This window comes from Penicillium griseofulvum, assembly GCF_001561935.1.
Source record: "Penicillium griseofulvum strain PG3 chromosome Unknown contig_92, whole genome shotgun sequence".
Lineage (NCBI taxonomy): Eukaryota > Fungi > Ascomycota > Eurotiomycetes > Eurotiales > Aspergillaceae > Penicillium > Penicillium griseofulvum.
Genome location: NW_024467453.1, coordinates 89,971 through 114,238, shown reverse-complemented (window position 1 = coordinate 114,238; position 24,268 = coordinate 89,971). Strand labels below are relative to the sequence as shown.

Below are 24,268 nucleotides of genomic sequence, written 5' to 3'. Positions count from 1 at the left end.
CGTACTCGCCAAGAGAAACAAAGTCTTCGAAGCCTCGGGCATTGATGGAGAAAGACGATTGACTAAATTACGTGACTGAGAATTTGAGGTCGATAGGTAGAAGAGGTATCTTTGTTGTCGAAGTGGGAGAGCTTTGAGACACGATTCGACTTATAAGTTAGCTTACTGGGGTGCTCAACAAAGAATGTTGTATCTGATAGGCCTTGTGCTATATCAAGTAAATAAAAGGTATAGCTGTAAATAGTTACTCAAGTGGGGGTTCTGCTTTGGTATGACATATTCAAAGTCGGACGCTCAGACATCTGATGTTGTGGCCATATATATAGGAACAGAACAGAAATGAAACCAATCAGAATGAAGCCTATGACTACACGGCCATTTGCCCTTTGAAGAAGACTTTGTCGCGCTCTACCCACTGGTACATGGTCAAGTTTCACGCCTCTTCCTAGCATTCTAGACAGCCAAAAGCTCGTGAAATAATCGGACCTAAGAGCAATGTACCGCCCCAAAAAGGTGCAAATGACTCTATCTCGCGCAAGCATACGAGTCATAACTTGGGAAAGGGAGTTTATTATCCTTGCCCGCATATAATGGCTGTGAGAGAAGTCCTCAAGCATACTGATAATCTGTGCTTCCGAGAGGTTCTGCTGGCCCTTGGACTGGAAAAGATGATGCAGCTTATTCGATAATGCCGCAGCACTCTCAATTGCCATGTTAGCACCTTGGGCAAGATTTGGGGTCATCTAGAGCTGAAAAGTCAGAAACCATATATCTCTGTCATTTGTCAAGGTCGAACTCTGTACCTTATTGCTGCTATCGCCAATGCAAACAATAGGGCCGTGGTGCCAAGTTCGTAGAATACCCTCTTCCAAAACAGTCATCATAAATGATCTCCTCTTGTCCCAAACATCACCGAAATCTATCTCTTTCCAGACTTTCAACCCGCGGAGATACCCGCATAAGGCAATGGTATCGGCCTGTGAATACCGAGGAACATTTGGATAGTAATATCTTCGATCCAGCTTTTGCACCACAAACCACCCAACTAAGCCATTCTTTCCCCCAATCACAAAAATTGTTGACCCATAACAGGATTTCATTACTTGGTCACCAGGTAGAATACCAGGGACTTGGTTTGAAATGCCGAAAACGCATCTATAATCTGCAAAAAGCCCTATCCACTAACATCAATTAATTGGGCTTAATAAAGAGGAAGACAACTTACTGCTCATTTCCTTCCTTACTAGACCCGGTTGTTTCTTTCCGGCAATCCTCCACATCTCTGAACGTGTTATGCTGTGAACACCATCTGCACCCACAACCAAATTACCATGATATGCACCGCCATCGGCTGTAAACACAGATACTCCAGAATGTGTTTTGCAAATGCTGACCACTCTTTTATTCACATGGACTTTCGACTTGTCTTTCAGATTCCTATACAGTATACGGAGGAACTGTGCGCGAGTGAGAATAGAAAACGGATATCCTAATCTATAGATGACGGTTAGGACTTGTCGCTCCAATAAGCTATTTCTATGTACTTGCCTTTGGCTAATAGAACTAGGCCACCATTTCGTGATGCTAACCCCGCCTGGATAAGCAATATGAGCCGCTCTAATTGGCTCACTAACAGCTTTCACCTCATCGTGAAGTCCTAATTGGTCAAGGATACAAGCCCCATTTGGCGAGATCACAATGATGCCTCCTATGTTTGCTTCAGGATCTTCGTGTTTTTCTAAGATTATATAGTCAATTCCTGCGTGATCGAGGCAGTGGGCAAACGTTAGACCGGCGATAGAGCTACCGATAACGATTATTTGGAAGTTCTGTGGCATGGGGAAACGGAATGAAGCTGATTAGTTTTGGTCACATCTGGATAGAGGTTTGTAAAAAGTTTTGAGTATCACTTCTTCCTTTATGTATGTAGGATCTATGCCTCTGGAAAGCTTCTTATCAGGTAATCACAAGTAGTCTGCTCATCCTTCCGGACATCACCTATATTAGTAAAGTATAGTAAAATTAGTAGCTCACCGCTGCCGAAAACATGTCAACAGGACTATTTCTACATGTATGTCCGTGGCATCACACCTTCCAGCCCCGATGTATGTCGCATAGTCCACGTTAGGCTACCCTCGCAATGATTTGTGATACCTCACAGCCTCCTGACTACTGTGGGCGATGATGAACTTGTATTGTTAGGGCTAGAGAGTAGAGACATAAGGTTGATGAAGTACGTGCGTGTGGTGCCACTGCCTGGTGTTTTGATGATCGTTGCTAATTGATATAGACATCACCGTTTCTACAAAAGCAATGTTTCTACGCAAAAGCATGGTTATCTTGTTTTATTAAAGTTATGAGTTATTCTGCATATATAACTTCCACGCCTACATGGGCTTGTAAGAGAGGGCTCCATGTGACTCACACAACCCCCATTCTATAAGCTACCCCTTGCGTTACTTCTGCAGCTATCCGTTTGCTAACCAGCGAGAACTAACTGCCCATGCGTCGCCATGACTTGACCGATGAGAAGTGCAGTCAAACGGTGGTGTGTGTCCATGTCACTCCCAGCAAGATTTTGCCGAGTACCCACGGGCTTAATATCCATCGGATGGACTGTTCATACAGCCCAAAAGGGTTTTCAGTGTTCATTTTATAAAACAAGTTTAAAAGGGTGTAGGTAGGATAACTATTTGGTAAATAGTAGATGGGATTTGAATTTGCTGGAAAATTATGGAACACTATCACGCTACCATTGTAAAAGCAGGTTCTAACCCAGGTTCTACCAATTCATCAGTTTATGAAATGACAAAAGACGTTATCCATCAATAGGTGTCACGTAGAACATGTTCTTGTCCTGAATAGGAAACGTAGGGTTGCACAAAAACATCTTTGTTTTTAGAGCTTACAATTGACCCTATCAAACTTCGGACCAATCATGATCACGCCATATTAAATAAATATCTAACGCAATATAACCTGTTTTGTCATCTGTTGTATGCGGGAGAGTTCGGATTTTGTAGAACATGCATGATGGGAGCATCTTGATATCTGGTAGGGGTGGACATATCTACTTGGGGATCATCAATACCTCCTATATCCTGAAGGAATTTACTAGGTAGATACCTATTCTACACACCTTGACTTTATTGTGTAGATGATCTTTATAAGAGACAAAATCCGGCCTGAAATTCTATTCTGCTCGAGATCAAAGTCGTGCCTATCCCAAGATTACTGCAATTCTTTCACAATTTTACCTCCCAAGATACTCCTTCTTAATTAACACTAGAATATCAACAAAGAAACGAAGGAAAGATAAATATGGAAGTATCTGCAAATTTCGACATGTCCACAAGCGTACGTATTGCCTGTTTGGGAGCTTTCTTTCTTCATTCTAAGTCACCCGGTGTCTAGGCCTGTGATTCATTGTCTGGTACCTCTACCCCAATGGCAATTTGCGGTATGGCCCTGAGATTACCAGGTGGAATTTCTAGCGATGCTGAGCTCTGGGAATTTCTTCTTGCCAAACGTGATGCTAGATCACGAGTCCCCGATAGTCGGTACAATGCTTCGAGTTACTATTCCAAATCAGGAAACCACGGGACTGTAGGATCGGAGTATGGGTATTTCTTAGATGAATCCGTCAACCTCGGAACCCTGGATACCAGTTTCTTCAGCTTTACAAAGCTCGAAATGGAGTATATTGATCCTTGTCAGCGTCAGCTGCTGGAGGTTGTCCGAGAGTGTTTTGAAAGCGCCGGGGAGGTTGATTATCGTGGAAGAGATATTGGATGTTTTGTGGGCTCATTTGGCGATGATTGGACCGAAAGCCTTATATACGATGAACAAACTTCGGCCAAGTATCCTCTCATGGTCGGGGGAGACTTCGCTATCCCAAATCGAGTCTCGTACGAGTACGACCTCCACGGACCAAGTCTGAGCATTCGTACAGCCTGCTCCTCATCGCTTGTCGCGCTCCATTCTGCATGTCTATCAATCGAAAGAGGGGACTGCTCAGCTGCCATTGTTGCTGGTTTCAATCTCATTCTTACCCCCACGATGACCATGATCATGTCGACAAAGGGTGTACTATCTGCTGATGGATCTTGCAAATCGTTTGATGTAGGCGCCAATGGATATGGTCGCGGAGAGGCGGTCAACGCTGTGTACATCAAGCCCTTGAAAGACGCTCTACGTGATGGAAGCCCTATACGCGCCGTTATTAGAGGCACTGCTATGAACTCAGATGGAAAGTCCGCAGGATTTACTGTCCCCAGTGCAGATGCTCAGGAGAACGTCATCCGGAAAGCCTATAGCGCTGCTGGTATTAGTGACTTTTCCCAGACCGCGTTTGTGGAATGTCACGGCACAGGAACTCCCGTCGGTGACCCTATTGAGGTTGCGGCGGTTGCAAATACCTTTGGTGGGGATACTGGAATGTACATTGGGTCCGTCAAGCCCAATGTTGGGCATTCTGAAGGCGCATCGGGGCTCACCTCTTTGATAAAGGCAGTATTGGCCATTGAAAACCGCATCATTCCACCTAATATCAAGTTCAATATCCCGAACCCCAAGATTCCGTTTGAGGATAAGAAAATTACCGTTCCTGTGGAGGCGACACCATGGCCTCAAGGCCGCTGTGTAAGAGCTAGTGTAAACAGCTTTGGAATGGGTGGTGTCAATGCTCATGCTATTATTGAGTCTGCTGAGAATTTCACCCCACCAAGCTCAGACTTGATTGATGAGCAAGATCCAGGACCACGGTTACTCTTGTTTTCAGCCAACACGCAGATTTCACTCGAAGCAATGATTGAACGGAATCTTGGTTATCTGAGAGAGAACACCGACTCTCTGCGTGATCTTGCATATACAATGGGTGCAAGGCGGGAGCACCTTCCGTTCCGGGCTGCGTCTATCGTACACAACGACATGTCAGTTACCACATCCTCATTTGGGAAGACTTCCTCAAGTCCACCAGAAATTGTCATGGTGTTCGCGGGGCAGGGCTCTCAATGGCCAGGCATGGGAGTTGAGCTTTTCAAGAGCAATGCCACTTTTCGGAGGTCAATTTTGGAGATGAATAGGGTCCTGCAGAATTTGCCCGATGCCCCTGCCTGGTCGATCATGGATGAAATCTCAAAGGACAATGAGACAAGCGAGCTTTATTTATCGTCTCATTCGCAACCGATATGCACCGCAATTCAAATAGCACTTGTTGATACCCTTTTCGAACTAAACATCACACCCTACGCGGTCATTGGTCATTCGTCCGGGGAGCTTGCCGCAGCGTACGCTGCAGGCAAGCTCACCGCAAGCCAAGCTGTGATATTGGCATACTACCGCGGCGTCGTGGCAGGAATGGTGAAACAGGACGGGTGCATGGCTGCGGTCGGGATGGGGAGACACGAAATTGATCAATTCTTGAGACCAGGAGTGGTCGTCGCGTGTGAAAACTCTCCTTCTAGTGTTACTATATCAGGTGATGTTGATCAGGTGGAGCATGTGATGCAGGCAATATGTTTGGTACGTCCGGAAATCATCGTCCAACGACTCAAGACTGATACTGCATATCACTCACACCACATGAAATTCGTGGGAGATACATACCATTCATTTATTAATCCATATCTCGCTAGTGTGGGCGAGCCAAAATGTCAGGGCGTCCAATTCTTCTCAACGGTTACCGGCGATGTGCTGAGCGATGGAGATCCAGTGGGATCGAAATACTGGCAAACGAATCTTGAGTCGCCTGTTTTATTCCACAGTGCCCTCAAACTCATTGTCACCCAGCAAAACGGCCGCCATCTTCTATTTCTCGACGTTTCACCTCATGCCACTCTCGCTGGCCCAATTCGCCAAACGCTAGACCAAGAACAAGTGACCCATCCTTATGTGCCTTGTCTAGTTCGTTCCAAAGACTGTGCCGAATCCTTCCTCTCTATGATTGGTCAGCTGTATTCGCACAGGCAGCCCCTCGACTTCAATATCCTCACCAACCCAGATCGAAGTGCGAAAGTGCTCACGGATGTACCGACCTATCCGTGGCAGCATAAATACTCAAGCTTATACGAGCCACGCCGGAACAAAGAATGGCTATTCCGCAAACAACCGAAGCACGAAATCTTGGGAACTCGAGTGGTTGATAGCACAGACAATGAGCCCTGCTGGAGAAATGTTCTATATCTAGACCAAGTCACATGGCTCCGGGACCACAAAGTATCGGGAAACATCGTCTTCCCAGCCGCCGGCTATATAATGATGGCTGGAGAGGCCGTGAGACAGATCGGTTCCTCTGCATCTGCATTCATCATCCGCAGGATGGTTTTAGACATGGCAATGGTCCTAAACCAGTCAAATCCCACAGAGATTGTGACATCACTGCGGCGCCATCGTCAGGATAAATGGTACAGCTTTACCATTAGTTCATACAATGGCGTAAAATGGATCGAGCACTGCTCCGGGGAGATTACCCAGTGTCATGGCCTCCCCTCTGCTGTGAATGTGCAGAAACAAACCCTCTCCCGTGATATTGATGTCTCCAGCTGGTACAGAACTCTCAGCCGGGGTGGTGTTGAGTTTGGACCCGCCTTTCAAGGCATCGAAAGTCAATCCTGTTCAGCCACTAGTAATATTGTGTCCGGAAAGATCGTATCTAAGGTGAATGAGTCAACACGCTATCCAGTATATCCTACACAATTGGATTCAATTCTCCACATCGCGTACGGTGCAATTTACAAAGGGTTTGATTGGCAGGTTGAATCATTGCCTGTTCCAACGAGTATTGAGGAAATCTATGTTACTGGCGATTGTGCGTTAGAACTGGATGTCACGGCGCGGGCGGATGTCTCCAAAAAGGACATTATAGTCTTCGATAGTGAGGCATTTACATCTGATGGTTCTCTTTCAGTGCGAACTAAAGACGTTGTTCTTCGACCCCTCGGGGCGAGCCAGGCTCTCTTTGCAGAGGGTGACTCCAAGGCCGGAGCAAGGCTTCATTGGCAACCAAGTATACAATTCCTCAATATCGCTGACCTCATTCAGGCGGCAGCAGGGTGGGAGGATAACGCCATGTTATTGAACTCTTTTACTTCGTTGTGCATTGAACAGGCTCTCTATCGACTTGACGCGCAGGGTGTGTCTTCAGGCATTACACACCTCCATAAATACCAGGAATGGCTCCGAAGACAAGCCAAACCAACATATGAGCAAAGCATAGAGTCATTGCTTGGCCAAATTCTAGCTACTTCGGCGGCACCTTGTGCCCGAGCAATGATGAAAGTATTAGACAACATTGTCCCGATATGCAAAGGCGAAATCGATGCTTTGGGAGTACTCATGGGCGATGGTACTCTGTATAACTTCTACAACTACCTCAACGAGGTTGACCGTGCTCCACTCTTTGGTTCTCTAGGCCACTACCAGCCGCAGCAGCGAATCCTTGAGATTGGGGCAGGCACAGGAGGAACGACGGCAAAGATTCTTTCTCAGACAAAGTACTCAAAGTATACATTTACAGATATTTCCGCGGCTTTCTTTCCAGCCGCAAAAGACAGGTTCGAATGTTACCCGAATATCGTATTCCAAACACTTGACATTACCAAGGACCCCCTGGCTCAGGGCTTCGAGCCGGAGTCATTTGATCTGATCATTGCAGCAAACGTCTTGCACGCCACACCAATTCTGCACGAAACTCTCACCAACGTCCGCAAGCTCCTTCACCCGCAGGGAAAGCTATTGTTAGAGGAGCTTTGTGGCGATTCGAAATTCATCAATTTCATTGCCGGGATTCTGCCTGGTTGGTGGGCAGGTGAGTCGGATGGCAGAGCGGACGAGCCATACATCTCTCCTGATCGATGGGGCAAGGCCTTGGAGGTTGCGGGCTTCAATGCACTCGATGACGTTGCGTTTGATACAGCGCCACCACTCCATAGCCTTGCATACATGCTTGCAAGTCCCTCCTGCGTCCCTGACGCCTTATCGAAGAAGGGTGTCACCTTGATTTCTGATATAACATCATCAGAAATTGCTGTACAGATGCAGAAACAGTTACGGTCTAGGGGGTATACCGTCGGTATTTGGGGACTCGATCACTCTTTGCGGGATGGGGAAGACGTCATCGTTCTTCTCGATACAGTATCCCCATTCTTCAACGACCTAAACACTAGCAGTCTTTCTGCTTTCCAGTTTTTCTTACTTCAACTGCTGCGATCGCATTCTGGGGCCCTTTGGGTGACCCGATCGACCCAGATAGACTGCACCAATCCTCAGTTTGCACCTACTATGGGTGTTGCACGTACAGTTCGGTCCGAATTTGGCATCGATTTCGCGACATGTGAGGTTGACAATCTGAAGTACACGAGCATCGGGCTTGTCATTGATGTTTTTGAAACTTTCCATGGGCGGGGTCATGGAGACGATTTCTTTTCTGAATATGAATATGCCATTCAGGAAGAGGCTATTCATGTGGGACGTATATTCCCACTCTCTGTCCAGGACGAAATCCAAGAGATTGAAGAAGCGCATGTGAACATCAAAGATTCGAGACTATCTCTTGTTGTTGGGACAGCTGGGCGCGTTGATTCTTTGGCGTGGACAGCCTATCCAGGACAGCAAGGGCAGTTATTGACAGATGATGAGGTAGAAATTCAGATAGACACTGCGGGCGTAAACTTCGAGGTATGCAGCCCGTTCCACCTTCCAGGAAAAGGCTAACGGGCCAAGGACATCCTTATATTTTTAGGCATTTTGGAACTACCTAGTACGGTGATGGGTCTTGAGGCTGCTGGCATTGTGCTCCGAGTTGGTGCGCAAGTTCAGGATCTTTGTCCGGGTGACCGAGTAGCTGCATTTGGTCCTGGCACCTTTGCTACGTCAATGATACTTCCAGGATCACGCTGCATCAAGATTCCCGATTCTTTAACACTGGAAAATGCAGCCACAATGCCGCTTGCGTTTGCCACTGCACTACACGGAATTTGTGACATCGGACAGCTGCAAAAGGGCCAGGTATTTGTGCCATTACCGTTGGGGTGATACGTTACTGATTCTACGTGCAGACTATTCTTATCCATTCTGCCTCGGGTGGAGTAGGCCTTGCTGCGATTCAAATCAGTCAAATGATTGGAGCAACCATCTATGTCACTGCCAGTAGTGAGAAAAAGGCTGAGCACCTTACAACAGTGCATGGTATTCCCCGGAACCATATTTTCGATTCCCACGATTCATCTTTCTTGGAGGCTATTATGGTGCTGACAAACGGCCGCGGGGTGGATTTGGTGTTGAATTCGCTTTCTGGGGAGTTGTTTCAAGCTTCTTGTAACTGTGTGGCTAAGTTTGGTAAGCTGGTCAACCTTGCCAAATCTACATCGGTCAGTCCGGGACAACTGCCTAAGAGCACCTTGCATTCGAATATGAGCTACATTGTTATCGACATAATCGACTACATTGAGTGCAGACCCAAAGAAAGCAAACGGTATGAGACCATGCCCCAGTCCTATACATGCATTGAACTCGACAACTGATATTAACGTGTTCCAGGCTGCTGAAGAAAATTATGGACCTTTACACATTGGGTCATGTGGGACCTATTATCCCGGTGAAGATATTCGCCTCAAATGATGTCAAATCATGCTTCGAGTACATGCAGAGCGGTCAACATATCGGGAAGCTAGCGCTTTCTTTCAGATCACAGGATACGTCAATCGAAGCAATTTCCCACTCCCACGCAATCACTTTCCGAGCCGATGCGTCTTACCTTCTTGTAGGAGGTCTCGGGGGGTTAGGCAGTGAAGTCGCTAGATGGATGGTTCAGCATGGTGCTAGACATCTCATCTTCCTATGCCGAACCGCAGATTCAGAGTCAAACCATAGGCTTTTCCGTGAACTCAAAGACCAGGGCTGCTCCATCACAGCCGTCAAGGGAAGTGTCTGCAACTTGCCGGACGTCAAGGAGGCCATCTTATCTAGCACCAACTTAAAGGGTATCTTCAACATGTCTATGGTGCTACAAGACGCATCGCTTCTCAAGATGACATTGGACGAATGGAACGCTTCTACCAGACCAAAGATACAAGGTACATGGAATCTACATGACGCGAGCTTAGACGCAAACCTTGATTTCTTCGTCCTTTTCAGCTCGATGGGTAGTATTCTCGGAATACCTGGACAGGCAAATTACGCATCTGGAAACGCATTCATGGATGCATTCGTGCAGTTCCGCCATCGCTCCAAACTGCCGGCTTCAGTAATTGACGTTGGTGCAGTCCAAGGCATTGGACATGTCGCTGAGAACCCAGCGATCTTGGACAATGTCAAGTTACTCGATTGTGCTCGCATGAGTCAAAGAGATTTGTTTAATGCGATAACGATTTCCATACATCATGGCCCTCCTCCACAGGGCCGGCGCGATAGCTGTTACACAAATCCAGCACAATTCCTCACAGGGCTCAGAGACACCGCCGACATCTTCAGCAAACCGAATGGAAATACAATACTGTGCGATAGTCGCCTAGCTGCCTATTTTAGCAATGCTGCTGACAATGTGCCTACGGAGAAGATCACCTCAGCCGATAAACTGAAGGATTTCGTTTCTTCGGCTGCTGTAGACCCGACCATTCTTACCGAGGCAACAGCGGCTGCGTTTGTTGCTACCGAAATCGCCAAATGGGTATTTGACCTCCTCATGAAACCGGTTGACGACGATTCTGAAATCGACCTTTTACGCTCTCTCGTCGACGTCGGCCTGGACAGTCTTGCCGCTGTTGAGATGCGTGTTTGGTTAAAGACGTCTTTAGGGTTGGACATTAGTGTTTTAGAAATCATGGCAATGGCTAGTCTTGCTGCGATGGGTGAGCATGTGGTTCAAGCGTTGGTCAGAAAAATTGAGGGAGATAAGAAAAAGTGAGCGGATATAACATTTGATGAATGCCTACGGAGTACTTCTACTACAGTACCTCCGAAATATTGGGCCAAACCAAATTAACTACATATACCGCCCTGTATCCTGCCTTTATATTCTGCCAGTTCTACCAGTCTAAAACTCCGAATATAGTTAGTCAGCTTCTATACACGTGATATAGGGCTGGTATTTTGTAGTCAAAGGGTATAGATAGAAAAGTCGTTCGCACAAATTGAGCCTTTCTCCGCTGTGTTTCACTGTCGACCTATCTAAACAGAATGTTGTCTGAGAAAACTGCTAAAGATACCACTGGAAAGACCACTGAAAGACATTGAAAAGGCAGTGGCACTTGTGGCAGAATAACTAAAGGGAAGGCGGTACGTCTTGGTATGTAACTAGTTAGTTAACTAGTTACATCACGCAGGAACCAAAGTCAGGCACTAAGGCATCAACGCTAAGCTTAAATTGGGGGTTGGCCCTTGGCGCCTATATGTTAGGGCTTCTGTTTAGGATGAATAATTTACATTAAATTATAGTTATCGAGCGGTGCACCAGTCAAAGCCAAAGCCAGCCAGCCATTAAGTCATCAATATTGGCCGAAAATGGAGAGTTGACCCCTGGCGTATATACAGCTTCGTAGCCGTCTACAATTACAAGAGGCGGTAATCGGATGTCCTATATTAATGATTTGGGATGGAATATAGATGGAGTATATCCTTGATTGTATATGATCTTATTTTTTCCTCTGAATGGGGTGTGTGACGTATATAATGAAGATCTCGCAAATTTCCTGTTTATTGTATGTTGTCGGACGCAGGTGCATCAATATCAAGTAGGTTCAGCAAAGACATTATGTGTTAATGTCTCATTACCCAACTTGAGCTCACGCTTTCATTATTCTCATAGCATCAAATTTCGAGTTGATAGTTAGTCGAACACATTGTGTTTAATAAGTGCAATTTGATAGATATGGATGAGAAGGGAGAGGTAAAAGGATGAGGGTAAGGCATTTCCAAGGTTTTCATTCATACATGTGACCTAACGGGTTTACTGGATACCCGGACACCTGGACAGGTGCTCATAATCATCTAATTAAACCCTGGAGAAATCTTGGAATTTTAGGTGGTACAGACGCCAAGGTGTGAACGCCATCCAATCGTACAATACTAAGATCTTTTTAAGGCGATAAAACGCCGGGAGTAGGATAAACTCAGCGTAATATCAATACCTATATGTGGTCAGTCATATGACTTGATTAGATCTGATAAAACTAAGTGATACCTCGGAGACCTCGGGAGGAAGAAATTAATCTACCAAAGAAAAAGTAGATTATCTCAAATACTATAGCAACAACTCTCTCCACCCAGTCTCCATATTTATAATAAATTTATGAGGGACAATATATGAGAAGATTGCTAGATATAAAGTTTAAAGTGGCGATAGTTAGGTAGGTGAGGCCTCAGACCTTCGTATGCATATGTACCGTTGATATACTTGCTTTTCTTTGCCGAACGCCAATGCCAATAATTAATATAGATCACTTACCACGGAGAATTTAGTTCTTTTTGTGTAATTTATTGCATTTGAAAGTCTAATATGGTACTTATCATCAGTGGCGTGCATGTCCTTCTCGAGCTGTGACAGTAGCCCGTCAGGAGTAGCTCTATACGGCAAGCCACAAGCTGATATATGGGGCAGTGAAGAAACCTTGAAAGGAATCTTGGAATGTCATTCCATGTGGATGTAATCCTGGCCTATGGAATACACCAGCCCTATCGCGGCACACATGGCCTATGAAGCATAAAGCACGTTTTGATAGAATAGGGAATTTGTGATGTCAATAACCCACTTTTCACTGAACAGGAGGCTGAGAATTTGGGAGACCAACTATAGAGATAATATAATTAGGTTGCTCGAAGTGGTTTAATGACGAAGATGACGGAGGAGGTCCCTAATCTGGATCCTCACATCAAGAGACCCTAATTCCTTTGACATGAGTAGGTGTAAACGGGAATTGACCCCAATAAGGAAGGTGATACAATTCTGGGTTGATGGGGGTGAATTGAAGTATTTCAACTCTTGAATCTCCCTCTCTTTTGCATCAATCAATCCGATAAACGACTGCCTTCTTGTTTCAGACACTTTTCGGGGCACTTTGTTCTATCTATCTTTTAAATCTACTTCTTTTTCAAAAAAGCAAAATCAAAAAAAATGGCTGCTTCGAATCGTGAGCCTATTGCAGTTGTCGGGATTGGCTGTCGCTTTCCAGGGGGCATTTCCACACCAAAGGAATTCTGGGAAACCTTGCAGAATGGCCTAGAGGTGGTGGGTGATATCCCTAAGGATCGTTTTGATCTCAACTCGTTCTACGACAAAGATCCCCAAAAATATGGGACAATCCGGAGCCGCAAGGGTGGTTTCGTCGACGATGTCAAGTCATTTGATGCTGAATTTTTTGGCTACTATCCAGCCGAGGCATCCAGGATTGATCCTCAGCAGCGGCTCGTTCTTGAAGCAAGTGTTCATGCTCTCCAGGACTCTGGCACTCTTGTTGAGAACATGGCTGGCTCACGGACGAGTGTTTTCATGGGCACCTTCATGTATGACCACATGACCATGCAGATGACCACCGAACAACGAGATAGCACCAGCGCGCATGCAGCCATGGGATCCATGGTATGGGCAACAGCAAACCGAGTATCCCATCGATTGAACCTGCAGGGCCCAAGTGTCACGCTAGATACTGCCTGCTCTAGTAGCTTGACGGCGCTGCATCTTGCCTGCCAAAGCATCTGGACAGGAGAAAGCGAGGGGGCTCTAGCTGGCGGGGTTAATGTTATTCTTCGACCCGAGTCGTCAATACTGTTATCCAAGGCTGGATTCTTGTCTCCAGATGGATCGTGCAAACCGTTCGATGCATCGGCAAATGGTTATGTTCGCAGCGAAGGTGTAGGAGTTGTTTACCTGAAACCTCTCAGCAAAGCAGTTCAAGACAATGATAGAATTTATGCGTCCATTCGCGGTTCGCTCGTGAATCAAGACGGATACACCGCAGATGGGTTCACTGTTCCGAGCTTGGACGCACAGGAAAAGCTGTTAGAGACGGTCTACAAGCAGTCAGGAGTAGACCCGACAAAGATTCGGTATGTTGAAGCTCACGGGCCAGGCACTGTCGTTGGTGATCCCATCGAAGCAAGGGCCCTGGGGGAGCAACTTGGACAGGGACGCTCCGAGGATGACGATGCACTATGGATAGGATCGGTGAAAGGAAATTTTGGCCACCTTGAGGGTGCTGCTGAAATTATTGGCTTTATCAAAGCCTCTCTCGTCACTTTCTATGGCGAGATCCCCCCGCAGATCAATCACAAAAACCCGAACCCTTCGATCGACTTCAAGGCCCTACGCCTTGCAATACCAACCGAGAGAACCCTATTGCCCCGTGACCACGATCAGAAGATGTTGGTCGGTGTTAACTCCTTTGGAGCTGGAGGTGCCAATGCGCATATCATACTGGAGGAGGCGCCAAATGATACTAGCACGTGTATTAAGACACCTTCTCGTGGAGGGCGCGTTTTCAGCCTATCTGCAAAGTCGCAGGCTGCTTTGGCGCAGGCTGCCAGAGATCTGGCTTCTTATCTGCGCTTACACAAGCCTTCGCTTGAGGATGTTGCGTATACTCTGAACATGCGTCGAGATAAACACTCCGAGATATCGGTCATTCCAGCAAATGGCTTGGAAGAGCTATGTCACCGACTTGATCTACTAGGCTCCGAGCAGGCATCCAAGAAATCTTAGTGCTACAAAAACTGCCAGGTGCACCATCCCCTAAGGTTGCCTTTGTGTTCTCTGGCCAAGGTGGCCAGTGGCTTGGGATGGGTATGCGTCTTGCATATCAAGAACCTATTTTCCGAGACCATCTGGCTGCCTTCGATGGAATATTTACCCCTCTCGCACACTTTTCGATTATTGCAGAGATCTTTGGGTACCCTGTCGACGATTCGAAGATGACGCAAACCACCATAGCCCAGCCAGCGATAGCGGCAATTCAGATCGCACTGGCAAGAACACTGATTTCCTATGGTGTCAAACCGGATAGTTGTGTGGGACATTCCATCGGGGAGATTGCTGCTGCCCATATATCTGGTGCCCTGAGCCTGGAAGAAGCCGTCAGAGTAATATACCATCGGTCCCAGATTCAGAGCAAGGCTGCCGGCGCTGGGTCAATGTTAGCCGTGGGAGCATCAGCCACAGAAGCCGAGAATATCATCAAACTCGTTCAGGTTGTTGGCAAAGTGGAGATGGCAGCTTTTAACGGTCCCAAAATGACTACTCTCACCGGGGCTGTGACCGAACTCGAGCTCGTCGCCAGAGAGCTGGAGAAGCGTGGCATGTTCGCTCGGTTCATCAAGGTAGACACTCCATATCACAGTCACTTTATGGATCCCCTGGAAGACGAACTTCTCGGGGCCTTGTCCTCCATTCAGGGGAAACAGACTGAACTAAGTCTGTATTCCACTGTTACCACGGCCATTGAGCCGGGGACGCATCTGACCGGGACATATTGGTTCAACAACATACGCAAGCCGGTCAGATATGTTGAGACTGTTGAGCATATGATTGAAGATGGCATGAACTTTCTGGTCGAGATAGGGCCGCACCCCGTTCTAATATCTGGAACCCGAGAAATTGCAGAGGCTGCTAAGAGCCCAGTGCATTTGCTTCCAGCCATGATTCGCGGTAGCGATGTTGAACCTATCTCCCGTGTCATAGGTGCCGCACATGCTGTCGGTATTCCCGTCGACATTTTATCGTTTAACGGTGGAGGGGGTCACTTTATTGATCTGCCCCTATATCCTTTCCAAAGGCAGCATCACTGGTTCGAGAATCCGGAAGCTCAACAGAACCGCCTTGCAGAGTCTCGTCATCCGTTCCTTGTAGCCTCAACAAGCCTGACCGATAATGAACGTGGTATCATACGACTCAGGTTAAGCACCGGCGTGTCACCATTTCTCAGTGATCATGTGGTTGACGGGGCAATTGTATTCCCGATGACGGGACATATCGAAGCGACATATCTAGCCGCAAGCAAATATATGAAACATCAGACGGTCTGGTTAGAAGATCTCCGATTTGAACACCCTGTTGTTCTGGCCCCAGCGGAAGATTTCGCCCCTCAAGTCATGCTTGAGATTGTCGGTGCCGCCAACGATTTTGTTCTTAGCTCTCGACAGGCAGGTGCAGCCCCCGAGGACGGCTGGCAAGTCTGTTCCAGAGGTCGGATAAATGCACACGATGAGCCTCCCGGCGAAGCCACTGAGGATCTTGATGGCATAAAGGCTCGTCTACAGTCAGGGCAAGAGGTAGACGTGGACGGATTCTACCAGAAACTCGAGGAGGCAGGCCTTCGGTACGGCAGATCATTCAGATGCGTCCAAAAGATGTGGTATTCTGGAATTGAGGTTTTCTCTGCGGTGGAACTCCCCGCTTCGTTGAATGAGGAGGCGACACAGTTCAACTTTCATCCCGCGCTTTTGGATGCCGCTGTCCACACATTGTACGCTCATCAGCATTATGTCGGCGACCCTACCCAGGTGTATCTACCCAGCCACGTGGAGGCAGTGCACATTGTGAATGACAGTCCTATCACAGCTGCCTTTGCACATGTCCAGGTGTATCGCCACGACCATACGTTCCTCGCGTGCAATGTGTTGGTATATGGAGATAGAGGTCAGCTCATTGCCAGGCTGAACGGCTTAACGACAAAACGTCTCCAGGGCAAATCTCTATCTCAGCCCACAGAACACCAAGTACGTTTCCAGCTGGAGGTCGAAGAGCAGGCAAATAGGACAGACGCGAATCTTCGGAATGTTTTGATCCTTCACCCATCAGATTATCAGTGGGATTGGCTGCCAAATACGGTTCAGAGGTCATTCCCACATTCAGCAATTCACGAAGAGAAGATAGATTCATTTGGAGCTTCGTGGGAAGCTGCTAAATGGGGTTTCAATTTGGACCGTCGGACACTTCTCATAATACCAGCATTGTTATCGGAGACACCAGAATCGAATATTTACAACAAGTTAGATGCTGTGATAAAGACTTTCGCGCGTGTTGCATCTTGGATTCATGCTCAGAATGGCACTTGCATGGTGGTTGTGCTCACCGAGGGGGCTTGTATGACCCCGGCCGATACACAATGCAATCCCCTGGCCTCATCCCTTGAAGCGGCTACACGTGTTCTGGCAAACGAGCTGCCACATTCTCTAATTCGTGTCGTTGATCTCGCAACTAACACGGCTGGCGACCAAACTACTCTACTCGAGGCAGAGCTGCAAACCATTCGAATTGGCCGCCATGAGACAGTGGTGGCCCTACGATCAGAAGGCCAGTATGTCAGAAGAATAGTGGTTGTGGACATTGAAGAGGAAGAAAAGCAGAACCAAATCTCTCTTCCTGCAAGAGGAGGAAAATATCACGCGGAGCGCAACACCAACGGTTCTTTGGATGGTGTCATTCTGAGACAGCATTCTCTCCCAAATCTAGGTCCAGATGAAGTGGGAATTGAAGTCCACGCTGCAGGCCTGAACTTCAAGGATGTCATGAATTCAATGGGCCTTCTAAGCGATAGAGTGACCTCGGTTGGTCTAACAGGTCAAACCCTGGGTTCTGAGGTGGCCGGACGAGTCACAGACATCGGAGAGAATGTGACGGACATTGATTACGGCACTCCAGTTATGGCCCGGGTTTCGAACGGCATCGCAGGTTACGCCGTTTCCAATCGTGATCTTGTCATGCCTATCCCCTCGTCTCTTTCTATCACCCAGGCAGCTTGTGTGCCAACTACTTTCACCGCGGCGTATTATGCCCTTGTGCATCTCGGGCGGCTCGCGCCGGGTGAAACTGTTCTAGTGCATTCAGGAGCTGGTGGAGTTGGATCAGCAGCAATTCAAATTGCGAAACTGATTGGCGCCCGTGTGTACGCAACAGCCGGAAGCCCGGCCCGTCGAGCTTGGGTGACCAGTGTGGGAGTTGAAGCAGCCTTCGACTCCCGATCCTTGACATTACATGATGAGGTCATGCAGGCCACCAATGGTCAGGGCGTCGACGTCGTGCTTAATTGCCTGACCGGGGCCATGTTCATGCAATCTATGGCATGCCTTGCTCCGTTTGGGCGATTTTTAGAAATCGGAACTACAGACATCTATCGGAACATGAGGCTTTACCAAGAGCAATTTGGGCAAAACTGTTCCTTCTTCGCCATTGATGTCGATAGGTTGGCAGCAGAAAAACCAGCTCTACACCGACAGATCGTGAATGAGATCTGTGGGCTTTTCAATGACGGTAAGCTGGTTCCACCGCCGATTACCACGTATCCGGTCACAGAGCTATCGACGGCCCTGAAGAAACTATCCCGGTCTGCCATTATTGGCAAGGTGGTGGTGGAAATGCCAGACGATGTTGAAATTCAAGTAGCGCCCCCAAGCCAACTGAGGCTGGAAGAAAATCGAAGCTATCTCATCACGGGCGGTACAAGTGGGTTAGGGCTTCGCTTGGCCATATTCCTGGTTGAACGAGGGGCAAGACATCTAGTGCTTTTCAGCAGATCAGGGCCAAAATCTGCTGAAGACCACGCTATTATATCTCATTTACAACGTCGAGGGACGACGGTCAACATTGAAAAGGGTGATATTACTGACGCCCAAGTGGTTGACTTCCTCTTCCATCAGGAAAGGACTTGGCCACCAATTGCGGGTGTCATTCACTCCGCTGGTGTACTAGAGGCCGCGTCTGCCCATGATACCACGATGGACAACTTCCGTGCTGTTTTTGGTCCCAAAGCGCTAGGTGCTTGGAATCTACACCAATCATCACAAGGGGTCGACCTCGACTTCTTTGTTTTAGTATCGTCTATTTCCAGTATTCTTGGGGTTGCAGGACAAATGAGCTACGCGGCGGCAAATCAGTTCCTCGACGGGCTTGCACATCATCGCCAAGCGTCCGGCCTCCCTGGAGCCTCGCTTAACCTTGGGGTTCTGGGGGATTATGCAGGAATGTCTCGCCAGTCCTCTCATAATGACCGAGTACTTCAGTTGGCCGAGTCAGACGGGATTCACGTCCTGAATCTCCCGACTGTCTTGTCTACCTTTGAGCGCGCTGCCATTTATAACACTGCACAAAGCATCGCTTCTAAGATGGACTGGTCAATGTTCTTCAAATCCTATCCCCACTTAACCCTGGACGGTGCTTATGTCGGGTTGAACAAACAACAGACGTCAGAGGGAAGCGGTGACTCTGGTAGATCTCTATCTCAACTAACGGGTCCAGAGCGGACCCAGGCGATCACGGATATACTGCAAGCAGGGTTGGCCAAAATACTAGGAGTGGATAGTAGCCGGATATCGCCAACAGAAAAGATCAACAAATATTCTTTCGACTCCCTGACTCTCACACAAGTGCGAAGTTTGATCCTGCGTGAATTCCGACTTCCATACCCTCTCATCAGGCTTTTCGAAGGGCCTAGTCTACAGGAGATTGCAGCGGATCTAGACGGTATCGCTCACGGCAACGAATCGGCCTCACAAACCCTGAACGACACCGTGAACGACACTTCTAAGTTCATGCCTCACGATGGTCTAATCACACTTTCACCGTGGTTCGTTCGGGGTAAACCCGTTAACGCCAACCGTCCGCGAGTACTATGCTTCCACTCCATGGGAATCGGCGCAACTCTCTTCCTTCCTTTCTTAATAGACCCTCCAGCCGGGTTAGATCCCATTGCAGTACAGCTTCCAGGCCGAGAGACCCGCGCAGACGAACCCGTCGTAACGAACATATCTCAAATCGTGACCGGCATCCTAGACGAGATGGAAGATGTGATCGGGAGACCGCACATTATTTGGGGTCATTCGTTTGGAGGAATCATTGCATTTGAAGTTCTCCGTGGTCTCCGACGACGTGGGAAGCCACTACCACGCCTTCTCATCACGGGTACGATCGCACCGCATATGGTGAGGATCTGGCAGAAGCGAGATATCATGATGGAGACTCTAAGGGAGGATTCCACGCCCGATTATTTGCTAGCTGTGGCACGATATATTGACAACGCGGATCTTGTGCGCTCGATTTTGCCTCTGATGAAGCTGGATGCGCCTTTGTTGCTCAATTACCAGTTCCACGAAGAGGAGCCGTTGGATATACCCATCACGGCCTTTGCGGCTCGTCAGGATGATATTGTTTACCCGGAGGAGGCAGCTGGGTGGAGTATGCAGACGAAGGAATTCCGTCTCATAGAAGTGGATGGTGATCACTGGTTCTTGTATCGAAATCGCGAGATACTCCGGGAGACGCTGGAGGGTATGGCGAGCGAGGCTGTTATGGATGACGACTGATAATGCCACTGTCTTGGGGTGGACTAGGACAAGGTGATTGGAGAAGATGGGTTAATTTCTTAGTGGAGCAACGGTATATATTGACATGTCAAGCCCTTTCTATAGTCAGAATGACAATTGGGGAACCCCGTGATAGTTCATAGACACACGATTTCCTTTTATATATCTTGGTTTTCTCCTTAGATACGCTTAGTATACATATTGGAGAAAGAAAAAGTTGAAGATATGTGGAAAAAATGATAGATTCAGATTTGCGTAAATCAACATAGGAGGACTAAGTACATACATTATCCAGCTGCCGAGTACCGGGTAAAAAAGGCACATGAGAAGAGAAGTTAAATAGAGGCCCAAATAAAACGTAAAAATAGGACCCCATAAAGGGGGTGTGAAGAAAAGAAAATCGAAAGCAGGAATGATGTCACATGTAGATCGGTCCCTAGGAACGTAGCAGGGGCGAAAGAGACATGAAGAACCAGGCTTAAGAAATCAAACGCCAGAAAGCAGATGGAGAAAAATCGGCAGGCCCTCGCTATGAACGAACCAGTTTCGATAAATGTTGGAATCCTAGCAGTGTGGAGTACACATGATTCTGTCCAGGAATCAGGTATCCCGACAGTATGCTTGGGATACCAAAATGGAAACTGAAGGACATATGTGCAAGCCATGAAGGCCAGATCAGGGAAGGAAGGGTATGTAAATGGTAGAGTCGCAAAAGATATTTGACAGGGAACTCGTCATGTTTGGAGAAGTCGTCGAATGTAGGAGAAAGGAGTAAGCGCTATGCGGGCGAAATACGCGATTGGTCAATTAAGCAGGTTGGTTTGACAACACGCCTTTAATGATACGTCTTCCTCTCGTCTTTCTCCTTCAGCCCGCCCATACGATCCATGTCCAGGGACTGGAAGCGACCGGTATCGGTGGTTTGGTATGGAGGAAGCTCCTCATGGCAGGGTTCCAGGCCGACGCTGCCAGCGTCACTAATTCGGACAATAACCATGCGGCCAGACGTCCGTTTGCCGCTCGCGTCTTCTTCCTCTGGGAAGGTAATGCGGATCTCAGGTACAGGACTAGGTGGGGGGCTGTGGGAGTTCTCCATGAGGCTGCGTTTCTCGTCATAGACAAGGATGGAGTCGGTTTTATTTGTGGAAATAGTGAGGCGGCGTTTGTTGAGAGACTGTCCATTGTGGACTGGAAGCAGGTTCTGTTTCCGCTGACGCTTGCGGCGGAGGATGAGCAGACCACCGACTAGGGCGAGAGATAGTAGAACGAGAACGAGGAGGGCAATGAGTAGGTCGACCATGGTGTTGGACAGTCCGCTATCGTTGTCATTGTCATCATCGCGAGCAACGATACGGGGGAATAGGTTGTTCATCTTGTCGGTTGTCGACGGTTGGTTTTTTTTCGATACCGAGTTTGAGAATATCGGAAATCGACAGATATGTATGTGATCGACGATTTCGGAATCCAAGGAAGGTGTCACAGGATGAATCTGGGGAAGTAACTAGTCCGACGCGATGGAATGTGCGAGTTGTCACGGTGTCGAAAAAAGGGTGAAGAATCGAAAACGAGAGTGGGTAAGTTATAGAAAGAATGGACACAAGGTGAGCCGCTGAAAGAGTGAAGCTGGCACCTGTGGGAAAAGAATGGAGGGGATGGAATGAGAATGAAGGGAAAACAGAAAAGGAGGAAGGGGAGAAGAGGAGAACCGCTGGGAGCCTAGAACGGCTTTGCTATTGTTAGTGTAGAGCTAAGCTATTCAGAGCTTAGCGCTGTTCCTTAGGGTTGCTCGGGGCATCTTGGCCCCAGGGACCAACCAATCATAAGCTCTCAGTGCCTGGAGAACGGACCCTCTGGGGGTTATTTGTGCCATATTATTCGCCAGGTGGCCCCACTGAACTATGCCTGTTTATTTTGGTTCCCCTGAGATCCACGCTCATAAACTCGCATAAATTTATATGTTATATGTTATATACGAAGTAGAGATTTATATTGTAACCTTCAAGATGTTTCTTTTGAGAAGAAAAAAAGAGATATATAGGCAGTATGGCTGGCGCTTAGTGTGGTCGCACAATAAATCCCTCAGATTTGGCTTACGGTGCAATGCAAAGTCTAATTGTCTACATAGTCACATGATTTATGCTCTTGATGCTGTAAAAATAAGCAGGAAATGAGTGTTTCAAAAAAGTATGTGGGAGGAGATTAGATCTTATGCACCTAGGCAATCCTCGAGACATATAAACAAAGCCCTAGTACGCGTCAACCAAACATAACTATAGGTAAATAGCAACCATTTTTTGTTAGCATAGAAACAAAAACAAGCAACAAATTACCGAATTTGACACAGTTGAGAGATTGTATTATATAGGTGAAGTTAACTTGGGCGTTAGACTAACTATAGCGAGGTCTATAAACATGTCGAATATCAAGCATGATTTACTATGTTGCACCCTTTATATTGAATTCCTTCAATTCTGAAATGATGTAGCTAATATTTAATTCCATTCCCATTGGATTAATCCGAAATAAAGTAATGTGCCAAGCACTTAGGTGTCTCCTTGGTGGACATATATATATAAGTGGTTGCTCAATAACTATATATATCACAATGGAATAGACTATATTGAAAGCAACTGTCTATAATAAGTATGGGCGACACAATCTAGACGGAGTAAACATCCATACACCTGACATGCAAGGTCACTGTAACCACTGTTTGCCACATGCTGGATGTGTCAATCGCCTGGACTGCATGTATCCTTCTTGCATGGATTTTGCAGCCACATCGGCGACACACAGCACAAGGGCACGCGGTCCCGGTGCCACAAATAAAGTGCCCAGTTTTAATACATTGAATTGGTGCGTGTCGTTTTGGCTCTGGTATACTTAATTAGGCTGGTGCCAGGTGAGCTATTTCTTCATCGAATGTGTCTCTGGATATGATCTTGTGGCGAGAACTGTTGTTTGGGTTTTTAGTCTAGCTTTCAAATATTCCTCGTAATATTTGTATGCTGATTGGCAAAATATAATATCACAAGTGGTCCGTCTGTTAAGTTCTTATGTGGGGGGACTTTGACTATTGTGTTGACACATGAGAGACATCATGAGAAGCATCGGGATTTGGGGGCAATATAAACTAAGCCTCAAGAAATTCCCCATCAATACAGAAAGGCAGAAACCTAGCGTCTAGGACCTAGAACAGGTTGAGTGCTCTTTAATAAACCCTGATCTTCTATCGATACTGCCAAGACTTGACACTCGAGATGAAGAACACAGCCAGGTCACTATCAAAATTTGTCAACTGCACCGACTGACATGTTCTAGGTATGTTACAAGATTATCTTGGCATACATAGTGGACAGAGTCTGCATCTTTCATCATACGGTCAGGGGCGGCCAACACACAATTCGATACATCACAAACTCGGAGAAAGGACGATCATCATAGAAAAAGCAACAACCTAGTACCCGGAAACTGGTAGCACGGCCAACGCCCAATAGTCACGGCAAGTAGTCCATTGCGCTCGGGTCCCTAGAGTGGTCCTAAGGCTACGGGCGTTGGACGCAAGGCGGGCAATGCCCCTCAGAGATCAGATCCGGGGAAGATTTCTGCGAGTAATGGACTGACACTTGACCTGTGCAACCCCTGTGCAAGGATCCAAAGGCGAGTATCCTTGTCAGTCTGCAAGCTGTATGACTCTCCCTTTGCCAGTCGATGTCTCGGCCTTTTTCCAATCTCGCCGGGAGGGATTACACCGCGATGACTGGACACCGCAACGTTGAGGGCAAATGTTCACCAACACATGCTAGATGACCCAATTTTTTTTTTCTTTTTCTGTCAATGGCTTTCTATGAGCTTCTGACCCAGACAATGAACACTTGAATCTCGTCATTCAGCAGGGCGCATCCCACACTTTACCTATAGCTTGATCCAAGGGTCAGTGTGACGACGTGCCGAAGCAAGGGGCTGGCCGAGTCTATGGAAG

At 47.3% G+C, this 24,268-nt stretch overlaps 3 protein-coding genes across 3 annotated transcripts; 2 read left to right on the top strand and 1 right to left on the bottom strand.

The window, feature by feature from the left end:
• Positions 1–3,447: 3,447 nt before the first annotated feature.
• On the top strand, positions 3,448–10,903 carry PGRI_068540 (type I polyketide synthase; the record flags this gene model as incomplete). Its single annotated transcript, XM_040794568.1, has 4 exons — positions 3,448–8,676; positions 8,722–9,006; positions 9,057–9,472; positions 9,538–10,903. 4 exons carry the CDS (start codon positions 3,448–3,450, stop codon positions 10,901–10,903), a joined length of 7,296 nt encoding a protein of 2,431 aa, XP_040648899.1.
• A 2,205-nt stretch (positions 10,904–13,108) lies between these two features.
• Positions 13,109–20,286, top strand: PGRI_068530 (Acyl transferase/acyl hydrolase/lysophospholipase; the record flags this gene model as incomplete). Its single annotated transcript, XM_040794567.1, has 2 exons — positions 13,109–14,568; positions 14,664–20,286. The coding sequence occupies 2 exons, from the start codon at positions 13,109–13,111 to the stop codon at positions 20,284–20,286; spliced, it is 7,083 nt and encodes a 2,360-aa protein (XP_040648898.1).
• Positions 20,287–21,121: 835 nt separating this feature from the next.
• PGRI_068520 (uncharacterized protein) lies at positions 21,122–21,658 on the bottom strand (the record flags this gene model as incomplete). Its single annotated transcript, XM_040794566.1, has 1 exon — positions 21,122–21,658. One exon carries the CDS (start codon positions 21,656–21,658, stop codon positions 21,122–21,124), a length of 537 nt encoding a protein of 178 aa, XP_040648897.1.
• Positions 21,659–24,268: the final 2,610 nt, after the last annotated feature.